At 41.1% G+C, this 16,070-nt stretch overlaps 1 protein-coding gene across 1 annotated transcript in view; it reads right to left on the bottom strand.

The window, feature by feature from the left end:
- The window catches only part of LOC146987534 (hemicentin-1-like), a 90,901-nt gene that overhangs the window by 52,769 nt on the left and 22,062 nt on the right, over positions 1-16,070 (bottom strand). The window contains exons 6-11 of the mRNA XM_085777921.1: positions 14,295-14,573; positions 10,061-10,339; positions 8,516-8,629; positions 8,295-8,333; positions 6,229-6,555; positions 2,689-2,967 (exon numbers count right to left, since the gene is read on the bottom strand). Of these exons, the coding sequence (XP_085634047.1) occupies positions 2,689-2,967; positions 6,229-6,555; positions 8,295-8,333; positions 8,516-8,629; positions 10,061-10,339; positions 14,295-14,573 (1,317 nt within the window). The remainder of the gene's footprint in view (positions 1-2,688; positions 2,968-6,228; positions 6,556-8,294; positions 8,334-8,515; positions 8,630-10,060; positions 10,340-14,294; positions 14,574-16,070) is intronic.

The following is a 16,070-nucleotide window of genomic DNA, read 5'->3' as shown; positions in this document are numbered from 1 at the left end:
ATGATGCTGAATGTACTGTGACTGTGTGAGGACGTGTGAGGCCAGAAGCTACAATAAATAGAAAAAGGTGAAAACTGGTGAGAGTCGAACACAGGAAGCCTGGGAGTCCCCACCCTGGATTTTAGGAAGAACAGAATAAACCTGTCATGGATGATGAGGGGATAAATACAAGTGTTGTTTCTGTGTGTTCAGTTTCGTTGTAAATGAACTCATTTGAATCTATGAGCTTCAGTTTCAGTCTCATCTGTTGATAACCTCTGTCAGCCTCCACATCTGCAGGTTCAACACTTAGAGCTGTGTCCACTTCAAATGACGTCATGCTGCTGCTCCTCTGCATGGGAGGAGCCAGTTGAAGGAGGAGCTTTGCCCCGTGTTTCCTGTCACTTCTACACTGTCGACTATTTAAAGAAGCTCATTGTCAACTATCACATAAAAACAAAATGACTTCAGTGTAGGACGCCTCCACTTGTCTCCTGCTTAGACTGCTGCCCCCCGACCAGGACGTGGACCAGCTGTAGATACTGGATGAACGGCAAATGATCAGCTATCACGTTGGACTGATACATCCCACAATATTTTAAGTAGAAAAGTGGCACTAAACCACAACTTCTCCTCTATGTACAGTATGTCCTTGTTTCCATTTGCACAACTTCTGTTTAAGCCCCTGACTGCAGGAGCCGTCCCCTCCCAGTCCCCTCCTCTCCTGCAGTCTGCAGACAGACGCCTCTCTACACTGTGGCCTTCAGTCTCCAGGTCTCAGGTGAACACTGATGGTAGATTTCAGAGCCACGTGTCAGACAGCGCTCTCCACCACCACCATCATCATCAAAACACCAGATGAGGGAACATGTTCATGGAGAGTGTGTTCATCCTGCAGTCGACTTCACACACTTGGAGAATCAGTGACAAGGAGCAGTGAAGATGATCTGGCTGATGTGGTGACCAACACCTGACTGAGACACTTCATGTTGTTTCTCCTTTAATCTGTCTCCTGTCTGTGCCAGAACCAGATCTTTTCACTCAACCCTCCTCTGCTTCAACATGTGGAGTCAAGTGTGTTTAACCACAATAGAAAATCACAGTCTGAGCCTCAAACACCATCTCAGCTCTGTCTGATGGAACAAGCTACATCAACTGGACTCAGCTGAACAAACTGTTTCTGACTCATCTCATGACAGAAGCTCAGATACAGTTTTGAAAACAGGTGAATTTCTGATCAGTTTCTGTTTGACAAAATTAATCCTGAAACAGATTCAGGAGAAATTTCTTATTTGGGATTTCTGATCCTAAAGTCATATAAACATTATGTTATAAAATATGAACCACAGGGTCAAAGGTGTGTGTTCCTCTTGTTATCAGCTGTGTCAGTGATTGACTCAGTGTTCACTTTATCAGGAACATCTGTACAGTCTAATCCAACACAGCTGTTGATCAAATATTTTCCAGGGATCAAATGGAGCTGGAACGAGACGAGAGGTGAATCTACGTTTCCACAGCTTCTTCTTCATGAGTCTGTAAAGAGACACTTCACTGACTTTACACATCAACATCAGTTCACTGGTCATGAAGAGCACCACTCAGTCTGACATCACAGTGACATCACAGTGTTCACTGATTATAATGTCGGCCATGTTGGCTCATGTTATTAAATGATACTTGATGTGAATCTCACTAATGTCTGAAACAATCAGGACACATTCAGACAGAGCTAAAACTGTTTCATCATGTTTCTAACAGCAGATCTCTGAGGAACAACTAGTTATTGTAGTTTAACCTGTTTTAATCCAGAGGTGAATAAACCTCCTCTGTGTAACCAGTTCAGTTCTGACCAGTCAAACCAGCTGAGACTTTACAAACAGCTGCTGCCTCCAGCTGCAGGACTCGGATCTGAAGCAGACGCCTCAAAGGGGCTGAAAACAGGCTGAGTGCAGACTGCAGCCTGAGGACCAACACTACAGGCCTCGTCTGCTGTCTGTCCTCCTCTCAGATCAGGTGCATCTGGAAACATCTGGACATCAAAACCTGGTTCTTTGATTAAACTAAGCAATAACTTTGAAGTTCAAACTTGTCAAAAATTTCAATGTTGAACCTCATCAGCTCCTCAAAATCTGACACCATTGAACACATTAAAAAAATGTGGTGACTGTGAGTGTTCAGCTCCTACAGGAATGAAAAGTGTGACTAGAGCAGACAGAGCTCAGATGTGTTTCAGGACTAAAGGTTTCATGTTGAAAGGCAAGAATGTAACAATCAGAGAGTAACTGTGGATCATGTGCAGCTCATATAACATTCACAGCTGCAGTCACATCGGCACAAACACAACTATTAGTGACACTGTTGATCATAAAAGGTGAATTCACACTGAACTCTGGGGTCATTTTGTCTTGACTTTACTCTTGTAAATGTGACCATTACAACGTTCTGGCAGTTCCTATGCATTCAACACAAACATTAAACTTATCAGCATAACAAATGATGGGATTGGAAAGGAACTAAAAAAAAATTGATGATCTCATTGACCTCTTAATCATCCTCTTCCCTATGTGAATTAATGTCTCAGTACTAAAACTACGTAGTTTCAGCGTGACACATTTATGCACAGAGAAGTGTTTTTGACCCAAATAGTGTCCTTTATGGAAATAAAACCACACTTAAATTAATTACGATTAGGATTAAAATGCCACTGACCGCTCAGGAGTACATAAGTCTCAGCATGAATCTGATGTTTGATTTCCTCCTGTGTGGCTACACAGCGATAGTTGTCAGTCTTGGTCACAGTAGTTTGGAGGATGACATCGTAACGACCTCCTCTCTCTGTGACCTGTGGCCTCTCAGCTTGAAGGATGTTTCCATCACTGTCCTGCCACTCCACTTTAGGCTTTGGAGAAGCACCTCGAACAACACACTGCAGCAGAGCCCAGTTATTTGTTTCATTCAGTGTCAAGATAGAAGGCTCTGGAGCTGCACCTGTGAACACAGTACAAAAATAATGTCAATTTCAATATCAAGTATGTACAATTTAGATATATGAGCATAACAATGTGTCAGAAAAACAAAACTGAAGTATCAGGACTCTGACTTTATTACTCCCAGTATAAGATGAATAGTTTTCTCATACAACACAATAAAAGAAATGTGTTGTTATGATATAAAACCTATGCAGTAAAATCATAAACCCTGATTCTCCCATGATAATGGTAATTTCAGGTTGTTTAATCACCCTGTCAGAATGAAAATGTTATCATAATATTTGTTGAAATTCTTTGGTGGTGAAAGGTTCCTGCGAAACATAGATACTCCATCTACAGTACTGTACCTACAGTACACCTCCCGCTGCTCAAACAGAGCTTGAGACATTGTTAGGGACAGTTTACACCAAGGCCACCTTTTCAACCTGCTTCTTCCCAAAGCCATCACAATACTGAATGCAAACATGAACTGACAGCCTATGGCATTATGTAGTTACATATCTCTTACTTTAAAAAAATATATATATATTTTTTTACAAATACTCTCATACTTTACCCTGCTAGTCATCAATGCACTTGCACTGTCACTTTATACATAGGCATACTCAGATTTATATGTTGATTGTTGAATAACTGAATGTCGGCACTGATTGTGTTAGATTGTCTGTCTTGTGTGGTTGCACTTTAAGGTTTAGCTTTTAATCCCGTTGTGCTGTTGTGCAATGACAATTCTGATTCTGATAGATCAGTGCGTGTAGAGTAGGACATATTTGCCTTATGTCACCACACACAGGACTCACCCGGGATATTTTCATCTCTTCTGTCTTTTAACCTTATCTGATGCGGAGGTTGCATGCGACCCTACGTTTACATAAAAATTGGCCATATACATGCATTCTATAATTTAATTTTGATCATATGTGTCAATACACACACGTTACATGTCATTTGAAAGCCCAGACCCTCGCTTTTTCTATGTATTTATGAGGTCTAAAACTATTAGCGACATTACAGCACTGGCGTCACTCAGTACGGCAATTGAGAGTGAGGAGTTGTCGTCACAGCTCAGAGCCCCACCCCCCTTCTCCGCCATGATGGAAGGATTCCGGTGGCAAAAGCCTTACTAGTCTATGGGCAAAACAAAATCGTCTACTCCGTAATTTACTGTTTTACAATGCCTGGAAATCACTGCTGTGTTAAAAACTGCTCCAGTGATTTACTTTCTCCTTATTCTTTCTTGTAATTTGTTGATCTGTTGGCGCAAAAAAGAGCTAGAATTTAGTCCGTCTCTGTGCTGTTCTGATGACGTTGCCCCTGGCAACCGATAGCGTCTCCTTCCATCATGGCCGACCGGACTGTAAAAAGCTCAAACCCCGCCCAGATTAGACCAAATCGGCACGTGACTCCTCACTCTCAATAAAAGGTTTTTTAATTAGTTGGCCAACTGTGTCGCCGCGGTTGAAACACGTTTATACGTGGAAAGCATATATTTGAAGAATGTTTGAAAGAATTACACTCTTCAGATTGAATTCAGCTCGTTTAAATTCTAGCAAAAATGAATATTAACATAATTTTAGCGAATTATTTCCCTTGTTAAACTGCAAGCTTCAAACTTTTAAACGAACGTAATTTCGGTCAATTTGAAAGCATTAACAAAATATTTGACCAATAATGTTCAGTAACTCTGAAATCGGGAAAAGGCCTAGGAACAAAACAAACCAATCATCGTCTTCACACGACCTAAAGCCACGAACATAATGGTGTTTTAACTCCTCCAGTCAACAAATGAACGCATCTTAATACGACTTCCTAGCAACTTTGATTGACAGCTACTTAGTCCAATAGGAAGTCACCACTCTGAAACACGCAGGTAGGTTGGTACAGGTTGTATCCGGTAAAATCACCTGTCTGCCCATATATGGACATTAATGTAGTGTGACTATCTGTGGTAAAGGGACAGAGACAGAACATGGGGACTTGTTTATCAGTCAAAAAAGACAAGATTCAATGGAACAAAATATGTAAATCTGTGTCTAAACATTCACAAAAGCTTTTGAAGTCAATTTACACGTAAAGTGATATTTTTCATTCAGTCATTATAGACTTTTATTGTCATTATTTTGTGATCTTGGAGAAGTTTTCTAAAGCTCAGTGGTCACCTGATGGAGATGCTCTGTACTGTACTTACTAAAATATCTCAGAGCTACTTCTGTCTATCAACATGATATTTTGAATAAATGTTGGAGACAAGTTGAGGAAGATATCCTGTTAATTTCAGCCCAATAGTCCAGATTATTACAAATTTAAAGAATTTTGAAAGAATAAATAAAAGATAGGGAACAAGACATTTCTGCTGTATTCTCTGTGTGAACGTGAACCCATCCATCTCTGTGTGGGGGAGGAATCAGACTAACACAACATAAGAGTGCTCAGTGTTTGCTCTGCAGTGATGCTGACAACATCTATCAGCTCTTCACAGTCTAGGAGCAGCAGAACATTTAAGATGAGTGTGTATCAACTGGAGTAATGAACACGACTGTATTGAGCCATAAGAGGTTAAGATATTGCGCTGTGGGTCTGGATCTGGAGGGAGAAACACAAACATCATCATGTTAGAGTGATCATATGATACTGACAAACATGTCAGACCTGCTTTATTGAAAAAAATAAACAAAACGGATTATTTTACTTCCTGTTAGGTGAATATTAATATTTGGTGTAAAACCTGGTCAGGTAGAAAGGTTATCTGGCCTCTCTAGCTGACATGTTGGTTATATTTAAATGTTGTCACCTTTACAGTCTATGGTTGTCACACAGCTCAACACTTGACTAACCTAAAACTTTAAAATTATTCGGTTTCTATGGAAACCACCACCTATCAGGAGTTGACCATCTTATTCAGAGTGAGATCAGAGTTAACAGTTCATGTCTGCCAGAGAAAATGGTAACATGATAGGGTCAAACAGAACAGAACCAGTAGAGAGGAAAGTTTTTTTTAACATCATGAATGTTTAAAAATCAAAAAGACAAATTTTACTCCACAAAAGAGCTTGAATTAAAATGTCCCTGCACTAAGCTCTGCAGGTTAAACAGTAACCCATAGTGTGTCCAGATGTGGTCTCTTGTCATTGTATGTTTTTCTATTTTGAAAAAATTATATGAATGAAAATATCATAATTTACTGCTCCTGACTCTGAAATAGGCTACTCTGAATAGTTTGGCCAGCATCAGTCATCCAAAATCTGATGAACACACTCACCTACAACAAGTATAATGAGGGAGTCTTGTGTTCTTGGGAAAGTGCATGTGTAACTTCCGTTGTCATCCATCCTTGTGTTGTGGATTTTTATGGAGGCGTTGCCGTTCTTCAGTTCATCTTCAAAGTGAAAAACTCGCCCAGTGAACTGTTCATCTTGACCTGTGCGACCCTGGTTGTAATGCAGGCCGGCATCGTACAGGAAAACCTCCTTGTCACCATCTTTCTTCCAGTCAAACACCATCTTCTCAATGTTCTGCTTGGTGCTGAGGGAACAGGGTAAAACAGCGTCTCTCCCTTCTTCCACGGCCACAGTGACGGCACTCGACCCTGGAAGATGAAACATCAAATGTTCTCCTGTCACTTCAGTTCATCTGAAGCAGCAGTTTACAGCCAGTTCAGCCAGTGATCAAAACACTGAAGAGACTGAGAATGAAAATTAAATCATGATATAATATAAACAAGGATTAAGATGCTCATAATTGTGTTAAACAAGGAAATCAAGATATATGAGGATGTCTTGGTATGATTATGATCTCCATATTGTTTGAATTACTACAGTAATAAGTAATCTATCAACTCCAATGAGTCACAGACAGGACACACCTCCACCTGAGACACCTGAGCACCAGTTGTGTGACAGAGTTCATCAAACTACTGAACTAAACTAATTTATTGATAATGAGAATTTAAAACAGAAGAAAACATCTGGACAATAATCTCAACATACACTGAGTTTATGTTTATGTTCACATTGAGACCAGGCCCTCCCAGCCCCCACCCACGCACACACAGCCACAGGTGAACTGAGAAACTGTTACGACTAATTAACCTGAATGATTTCATTATTATATAACATCACCTGGCGTTTTATTATTGATCAGAACTAATCATTAAGAGTAATATGACATTAGATATCGATGTTCAGACGGACAGGTGCAGGTGATGACGTCATCCAGCCGCCCCCCCCCCCGATTCTCAGTCTGAGCCTCAGTTTTCTCACCGTGTTCAGCAGCAAACGTTGATCCACACCGAGTCAGGACACAGAGACTCACGAGAGCAACGAGCTCCATCTGAACAGGAGCCATCACAACATCAGGGGAACATCTGGATGATGAAGCTTCAGCCGCTCATCACACCATCATTGGCTCATCACACACTTTCACTCTGTCGGCGTCCGCGAGCTGCAGCAACAGAGACACTTCCGGCACACACCCTTCACAATAAAAGCTCCTCCTCCTCACGCGTCAACAGTGACTCATCAATCCTGATGATTTTCGTTTCCTGGCTGTTTCTAATCGGTTTACAAAACTGATAAACAACAAACATATTTTATGATGTTATTTATCCCAGCCTGAATTCACACAACAGCCTGTAAATTAGATTATACTTTATGCATGATGTTTATCATTGGAGGAGCCTAAACAATTTATAAAGGAAAACAAAGGGACATTATTTCACATTCAATCCATTTCAAATTAAGTTTCTATCATAACAGCTGCAGAATCAAGATCATCTGAGACTCTGTCCAATACAACAGAATCACTTAAACAGACAAAGAAAAAATCATACACTTTGCTGTTTGTTTGTTTTTTGTTTCATCTTTTATTCATTAAAAATCATTAAGCACTGCTTGAATTTACATGACAGCCTGTAAATTCATCATCAACTGGAAACATAAACACAAACTCAGTGTGAGACAGAGCACAATTCAATTGTCACAGTCAACAACAGCGAAGACTGTAACTGTACCTGACAGACTCAGCACCTTAATAAATAAAAAGAAGGAACATGATTGTCTAAAATATGTAATGTCAAGCAATACAAATTTCAAAATAAAAGTCACATGTTTCAGTGCAGGTACTAAATGTTCACATTCATTTAAAGCAGAGCAGCAGGTTTGACTTCACTGATTCTGATGTTTGTGTCAACGTCCACGTCGACTCAGTGAACAGCTACAAGCAGGTTGATAATATTTGGTCGATGGATTCATTCATAAACAGCTTTAATTCAAAGATCTTTACGATCAGGTCTCTATTAAACTGATCCAGTGTTGATTGTTGTTTAACATGATTGGTCATCCTGAGGGACTCTTGTCTTTGACTGATCTGCAGGAGAGAAAACTAAATAAGAAAATCCAACTGATCTCGCTCTGAGAGTAAGTAACAGCTGATCAAGCTGCTCATCTGAGTAGATGAACACAACTGTCAGACTCTAAGCATCACACACTTTGTTGTTCTGTGGGCTGATGATCATGAAAATGTGAATACAGCACATAGTTTAGACTTACCTGAATTACATTTTAAGCATCCCTTCTTTATGAGCACAATTAGAGTGAAAACAACACCAACAAGAAGAATCCCAAGAACAGCAGCAACGATCCATCCAGTCGGAGTCTCTGGACCTGAAAGAGAAAGTTGATGTGAGACTCAGAGTAAGTTGACATGATGAACATCAGACTGGACGTCACAGCTTCACACAGAGAACAATGAGTGTGTTGCTGCTCCTCTGATCTACAGTGATGAGCAGATGAAGACTCCACTGGGATGAATGTGACCAGGCTCAGTGATGTCAGCATCCGTCTCATGGCCTCTCTCCTCCTGCTGCTGCTCAGCTCAGAGCTCGGTTCTGGTTCTGCTACAGTAGTGAGGAGGATGATGATGCTGCAGCTTCCTCCTCTGTCTGACACGTGTTGTTCATCAGGAGGAAGATGTTTGAGTCACTGTGCTGCCACCTCCACTTCAGGCTGTTTCCACCTGACTCCTGCTTCACTCCTGCTGTGTGTGAGACCTCAAAGTGTGTGTGACTGTGATCTGTCTCCAGCCAGGTTTCTACACCCTGAGCCCAGGCTCTGATGGACTCTGGATCACCTCTGCTCAGCTCATCTTCACCTCATGATGGTTGTTGTTGGAGCTGCTGCTGATGAGCTCTGTTCAACACATGGGCCTCTGAGCTCGGGTCGACGCTTCACTCAGAATAAGTGAAGCTAAAAGCTGAGAGACGTCTGAACGTGGTCTTGTAGCTTCAGTGATGAAGCTCTCAGTGAGTTCACTGTGCTCACATGAACACACACAAACAAAGAGCAGCTGCTGCTTCATTCACTGGACAAGAATCTGAGTTCAGCCTGTTCACACTGACAACTTGTGCTGTCAGGAAGCTGCAGCACAGTCACACATCTGGCTGGAGACCACAGCTGTATATCACACTGTGACAGCACATGTGTCCTCTACAGCCTGAAGCTCAGATCATACAGCACCTGTGACTGGTTCAATCAGCCCACCTGCTCTACTGAGCTGCACACAGTCACATCAATACAAACACAGCCACATGTTGGTGAATGAGTCAAGTGGTCAACATCTGTTCACTCCTGGTTTCAGCTTCACACACAGGAGGACGATTAGTGACCAGATGTAGAAACACTTTGACTGTTGTTTCTCTTCTGCTTGTAAACAACCAAACAACAACCTGCAGCAGGTCATGAACCAAGAGTGAGGAAGCTACATCTCTACCAACATGTGATCATAGAGGACGCTCACTGTACTGACACTGGTCACACTGATGCTTCACTTGCACAGCTTTTATTTACCTTCACTGTATCTACCAGGATCAACAAATGTGTATGACCAGAAGAGTGTGATTGTAGTTTTAAGTTTAGGTTTCTGGTTAAGAGAATGAAAAATCAAATTATTAATAACTATGATCTTATCTACAGGTGAATGAGTCAAGTGGTAAACATCTGTTCACTCCTGGTTTCAACTTCACACACAGGAGGACGATTTAGAAACTGTTGACAAATCATGACTTTAAATAAAAACAGAAACAAGGAGAAACTCACCAGGGACAATCACGTAGGTCTCAGTGTAGATTTGATGTTTGATTTCCTCCTGTGTGGCTACACAGCGATAGTTGTCAGTCTTGGTCACAGTAGTCTGGAGGATAATGTCGTAGCTGCCTCCTCTGTCAGAGACCTGTGGTTCTTTAGCAGGGACGATGTTTCCATCACTGTCCTGCCACTGGACAACAGGTTTGGGTGAAGCACCAAGAACCTCACACTGCAGCTGCACTCCGTCTTGTGTTTCACCAAGTGTTATGACAGATGGTTTTGAAGCTGCACCTGTAAAAATAAACAATGATTCATCAACAGTAATTTACAGGATCAGACACAGACTTTGATAAATCAAAGACGTGAGAAACGAGCAGAGAAACATGAGGACAGTGTTTCCCTCCACTGACCACCAGGGGTCACTGATGGTCTGATGAGTATGAAACTGTCATCAGTATCTGTCTATACAGTAAACTGAATGTGTATTGGTTGTGTTTACATGATGCTGAATGTACTGTGACTGTGTGAGGACGTGTGAGGTCAGAAGCTGCAATAAATAGAAAAGGGTGAAAACTGGTGAGTCGACCACAGGAAGCCTGGGAGTCCCCACTCTGGATTTTAGAAAGAACAGAATAAACCTCTCATGGATGATGAGGGGATAAATACAAGTGTTGTTTCTGTGTGTTCAGTTTCGTTGTAAATAAACTCATTTGAATCTACGAGCTACAGTTTCAGTCTCATCTGTTGATAACCTCTGTCAGCCTCCACATCTGCAGGTTCAACACTTAGAGCTGTGTCCACTTCAAATGACGTCATGCTGCTGCTCCTCTGCATGGGAGGAGCCAGTTGAAGGAGGAGCTTTGCCCCGTGTTTCCTGTCACTTCTACACTGTCGACTATTTAAAGAAGCTCATTGTTAACTATCACATAAAAACAAAAAGACTTCAGTGTAGGACGCTTCCACTTGTCTCCTGCTTAGACTGCTGCCCCGCGACCAGGACGTGGACCAGCTGTAGATACTGGATGAACGGCAAATGATCATCACATTGAACTGATACATCCCATAATATTTCATGTACAAAGGTGGCACTAATTCATTAAATCACTACTTCTGTCTTCCTCTTTCCATTTGCACACCTTATGTTTAAGCCCCTGACTGAAGGTGGCGTCCCCTCCCAGTCCCCTCCTCTCCTGCAGTCTGCAGACAGACGCCTCTCTACACTGTGGCCTTCAGTCTCCAGGTCTCAGGTGAACACTGATGGTAGATTTCAGAGCCACGTGTCAGACAGCGCTCTCCACCACCACCATCATCAAAACACCAGATGAGGGAACATGTTCATGGAGAGTGTGTTCATCCTGCAGTCGACTTCACACACTTGGAGAATCACTGACAAGGAGCAGTGAAGATGATCTGGCTGATGTGGTGACCAACACCTGACTGAGACTCTTCATGTTGTTTCTCCTTTAATCTGTCACCTGTCTGTGTCAGAACCAGATCTTTTCACTCAACCCTCCTCTGCTTCAACATGTGGAGTAAAGTGTGTTTAACAACAATAGAAAATCACAGTCTGAGCCTCAAACACCATCTCAGCTCTGTCTGATGGAACAAGCTGCATCAACTGGACTCAGCTGAACAAACTGTTTCTGACTCATCTCATGACAGAAGCTCAGATTCAGTTTGGAAAACAGGTGAATTTCTGATCAGTTTCTGTTTGACAAAATTAATCCTGAAACAGATTCAGGAGAAATTTCTTGTTTGGGATGTAAACAATATTTTCTGACCCTAAAATCATATAAACATTGTGTTATAAAACATGAACCACAGGGTCAAAGGTGTGTGTCCCTCTTGTTATCAGCTGTGTCAGTGATTCACTCAGTGTTCACTTTATCAGGAACATCTGTACAGTCTAATCCAACACAGCTGTTGATCAAATATTTTCCAGGGATCAAATGGAGCTGGAACGAGACGAGAGGTGAATCTACGTTTCCACAGCTTCTTCTTCATGAGTCTGTAAAGAGACACTTCACTGACTTTACACATCAACATCAGTTCACTGGTCATGAAGAGCACCACTCAGTCTGACGTCACAGTGACATCACTGATTATAATGTCGGCCATGTTGGCTCATGTTATGATACTTGATATGAATCTCACTAATGTCTGAAACAATCAGGACCCATTCAGACAGAGCTAATAAAACTGTTTCATCATGTTTCTAACAGCAGATCTCTGAGGAACAACTAGTTATTGTGGTTTAACCTGTTTTAATCCAGAGGTGAATAAACCTCCTCTGTGTAACCAGTTCAGTTCTGACCAGTCAAACCAGCTGAGACTTTACAAACAGCTGCTGCTCCAGCTGCAGGACTCTGATCTGAAGCAGACGCCTCCAAGGGGCTGAAAACAGGCTGAGTGCAGACTGCAGCCTGAGGACCAACACTACAGGCCTCGTCTGCTGTCTGTCCTCCTCTCAGATGGACAGTAGCTACAGACTGTAGACAACAGGACTCAGAGTCAGAGCTGAGACTCAGTCTCTGCAGAGGACAGTCAACAAGTGCAGCTGGAAACATCTGGACATCAAAACCTGGTTCTTTGATTAAACTGAGAAAAAAAACTTCGATGTTGAACCACATCAGCTCCTCAGAATCTGACGTCATGTTCGAACACATTAAAAAATTCAGGTGACTGTGACTGTTCAGATTCAACGGGAAACAGAAGTGTGACCTGAGCAGACAGAGCACAGATGTGTTTCAGGACAAAAGGTTTATCACGCAGTCTCTGTCCTCAAAAATCTTCTCTTTTTCATAACAGTAAAAAAAACAACCTCATATAACCTTCACAGCTGCAGAGTCACACTGCACATACACAACTACTGTATTAGTGATGCTGTTGATCCTGAAAGGTGAATTCACACTGATCAGTGAGGTAATTTTATCTTGATTTACTCTGTGAATGTGACCAATACAGCATTTCTGCAAATTCTTGTGGATTCAACACTAAATGTATCAAACTTACAGAATTAGCTATGATTGATTAGAACAGTGATCCTCACTGTTTTTTTCACAAGAGCCACATTGGCAGTGCAAACTCAAGGGGAGAGCCACTTTTGTGACAACATACTAAGTCACTTTTGCAAATGTGCATTTCTACATATAAATCCCACAAAAAGAACAACAACACAGCCAATACATTTTCATTTAAGACCATATTTACCTTAATACTGGGATGAGGGGAAGCTGGCCATGCATGTCCTTGACTTTCTTAATGTAGTTTGTTGTCAATCACAGTGAGGGTTTGTTGCATATTAAACACAGAGGGTTCATGCCTAACAAATAAAAATTTGTCTGCCCACTTGTCTTGAAATTTTCTGTGCTCATCTTGTGCTACCTATTTTTTCGTTTCTCACTGGGTAGCCTACACCGTTTGCTGCTTCCTCAGACTCATTTTCCTCACCCACTCCACTATTCGTTACAACACTGTGTGTCTGTCCGTCTGGTTTTTGAGCTGGTTTCTCTCCTTTTTCTTGTTAAAAACGGTCAATCACGCTGGCTAGCGGAGCTAACGGAGCTAACGTAGCCTGCCTGCAAACGTGCGCCGCGGTCAAGTGTTGTAAACAATGCCACATGGCCTGCGGGCTGCGTTGCCAGGTTTGACAATGCCCCCTTTAGGGATGACCATTAGGCCAATATTAGTGCAGTGCTGTATGTTTATGTAGCACATTGAAAAAATTTATTGGCTGTGTTACCACATAGGAAGCTACCATGCGAGCCACCAGTTATAGCTTGACGAGCCGCATGTGGCTCGCGAGCCGCGCAATGAGTAACACTGGATTAGAACAAAACACAGTAACTATGTGTGTTTTAATTATCTCAGTGACGTCTCTGTCATCCTCTTATCACTGATTAATGTCATGATAATTTCTTCCCAACTGGCGACACTCTTCATTTTTGGCTGATCACATCTAAATTAATAGTTAAATCATATGAACATTAAATACCACTCACCTCTGTGAATGTGACCATTTCTGCAGTTCTTGTTAATTCAACACTAAATGTATCAAACTTAAATACGTTGGTTATGGTTGATTCGAACAAAACACAGTCACCATATGTTTTTATCATCTCAGTGATGTCTCAGTCATCCTCTCATCACTGATTAATGCCAATGCACCAATTTGTGAGACTCTTCATTTTTGGCTGATCACATCTAAATGAATAGTTAAATCATATAAAGATAAAATACCACTCACCTCCCAGGAGCACGTAGATCTCAGCATGAATCTGATGTTTGATTTCCTCCTGTGTGGCTACACAGCGATAGTGGTCAGTCTTGGTCACAGTAGTTTGGAGGATAACATCGTAACGACCTCCTCTCTCTGTGACCTGTGGCCTCTCAGCTTGAAGGATGTTTCCATCACTGTCCTGCCACTCCACTTTAGGTTTTGGAGAAGCACCTCGAACAACACACCGCAGCAGAGCCCATTTATCTGTTTCATTCAGATTTGTGACATATGGCTCTGGAGCTGCACCTGTAAATATGTCATAGACAAAATCATGTGTAAGACAATCACACAATTAAAAATGTTACTCTCAGATTTCTTGTTCAACACTTCTCAGCTTGTACGTGTGGATTACAGAGAGTTTGAAAGATAAGTAGAGGAGCAGAGTGGAGGAAAAAACTAAATAAACCACATCAGTTAGCCTACATACATACCAGTGCAACATTATTCTAACTTTTTTTTAACTGCCAGTATGAATCAGCAAGTGTTTTCTTACTTATATTGTGACATAGTAAATTAGGAAACAGTGATTCTTCTCTGACAGGAAAAATTTCAGGTCGTTTTATCATCTTTCATCTTTCATCTTTGGTGGTGAAGTTGGTGAATGAAACATGCTGGTAGTTGCATATGTTACAAAATGTAATATTGAAACTCATGACATGTCACACGAAACTACCATACGTTTAAGTACAATTAGTGATTAGTTTGAAACTGTACAAATAATTATGACAGACTGACGTCATTACAAACAGGACCCACCTGGGATGTTTTCATCTCTTCTGTCTTTTAACCTTGTATGATGCGGAGGATGCATGCGACCCTACATTTACACGTAAGGGTGACGTTAGACATACACTATAGACTTAGTAACTGTGATAATGTGTTAATACTAACACTTTACACCTCATTTGAAAGCTCATAACTTCATTTTACGGACATTTTTAAGAGTAAAAAAACTGTTGTCAACATCACAGCATTACTGTCTCTCTTTGCAGCAGTAACCAATCAGATTATAGTTTACTAACCTGCGTTGCTTCGATTAAAACACGTTTATAGGCTGAAAAAGAGACTTTTAAAGACCAACTGGCCTCGTTAAAAAGAGTAAAACACTACCAATTAAATTAATTTCGTTTAAATTCAAGACGAGGAAAAGAAAAACCCTGAATAATATCGGATAGTTTCTCTTAATTAACTTCGATCCTGTGCTTCAAACTTTAAACCTGACTACATTTCGGTCAATTTTAAGGCTTTGTTAAAGTATTTGACCAATGGTGTTAGGTATCTCTGAAATCAGAAAACGCCCAGAAACAAAATAAACCAATCAGCGCCTTTCTACGATGTAAACTGACGAACCTAATGATCGTTTAACTTACAACAGCCAATCAGAGCAGAGTATCATTATGCGGTCGCCTAGTGACTTTGATTGACAGCTACTTTAGTCCAATAGGAAGTAACCACTCTGAAACATGCCCAGTTTGTAGCCGGTAAAATCACCTGTCTGACCATATATGGAAGTTGATGTAGTGTGACTCCCTGTGGTGGAGGAACAGGGACAGGTCAGAAAAACTTTTTATTAGTCAAAGGAGATAAGATTCAATGACACTTAATATGTAAATCTGTGTGTAAATATTAATAACCGCCTCTTTGAGTCAACTCCAACATTGAGGCATATTTTTCAAAGTTGTAAAAGACATTTATCTTCATTATTTGTTGACTGAGGAGACGTTTTATAAAAATCTGTAGTCA

This window comes from Trachurus japonicus, chromosome 5 (genome assembly GCF_045865225.1).
Source record: "Trachurus japonicus isolate A0001 chromosome 5, Traja_1.0".
NCBI lineage: Eukaryota > Metazoa > Chordata > Actinopteri > Carangiformes > Carangidae > Trachurus > Trachurus japonicus.
This window is presented reverse-complemented; position numbering and strand designations above follow the sequence as displayed.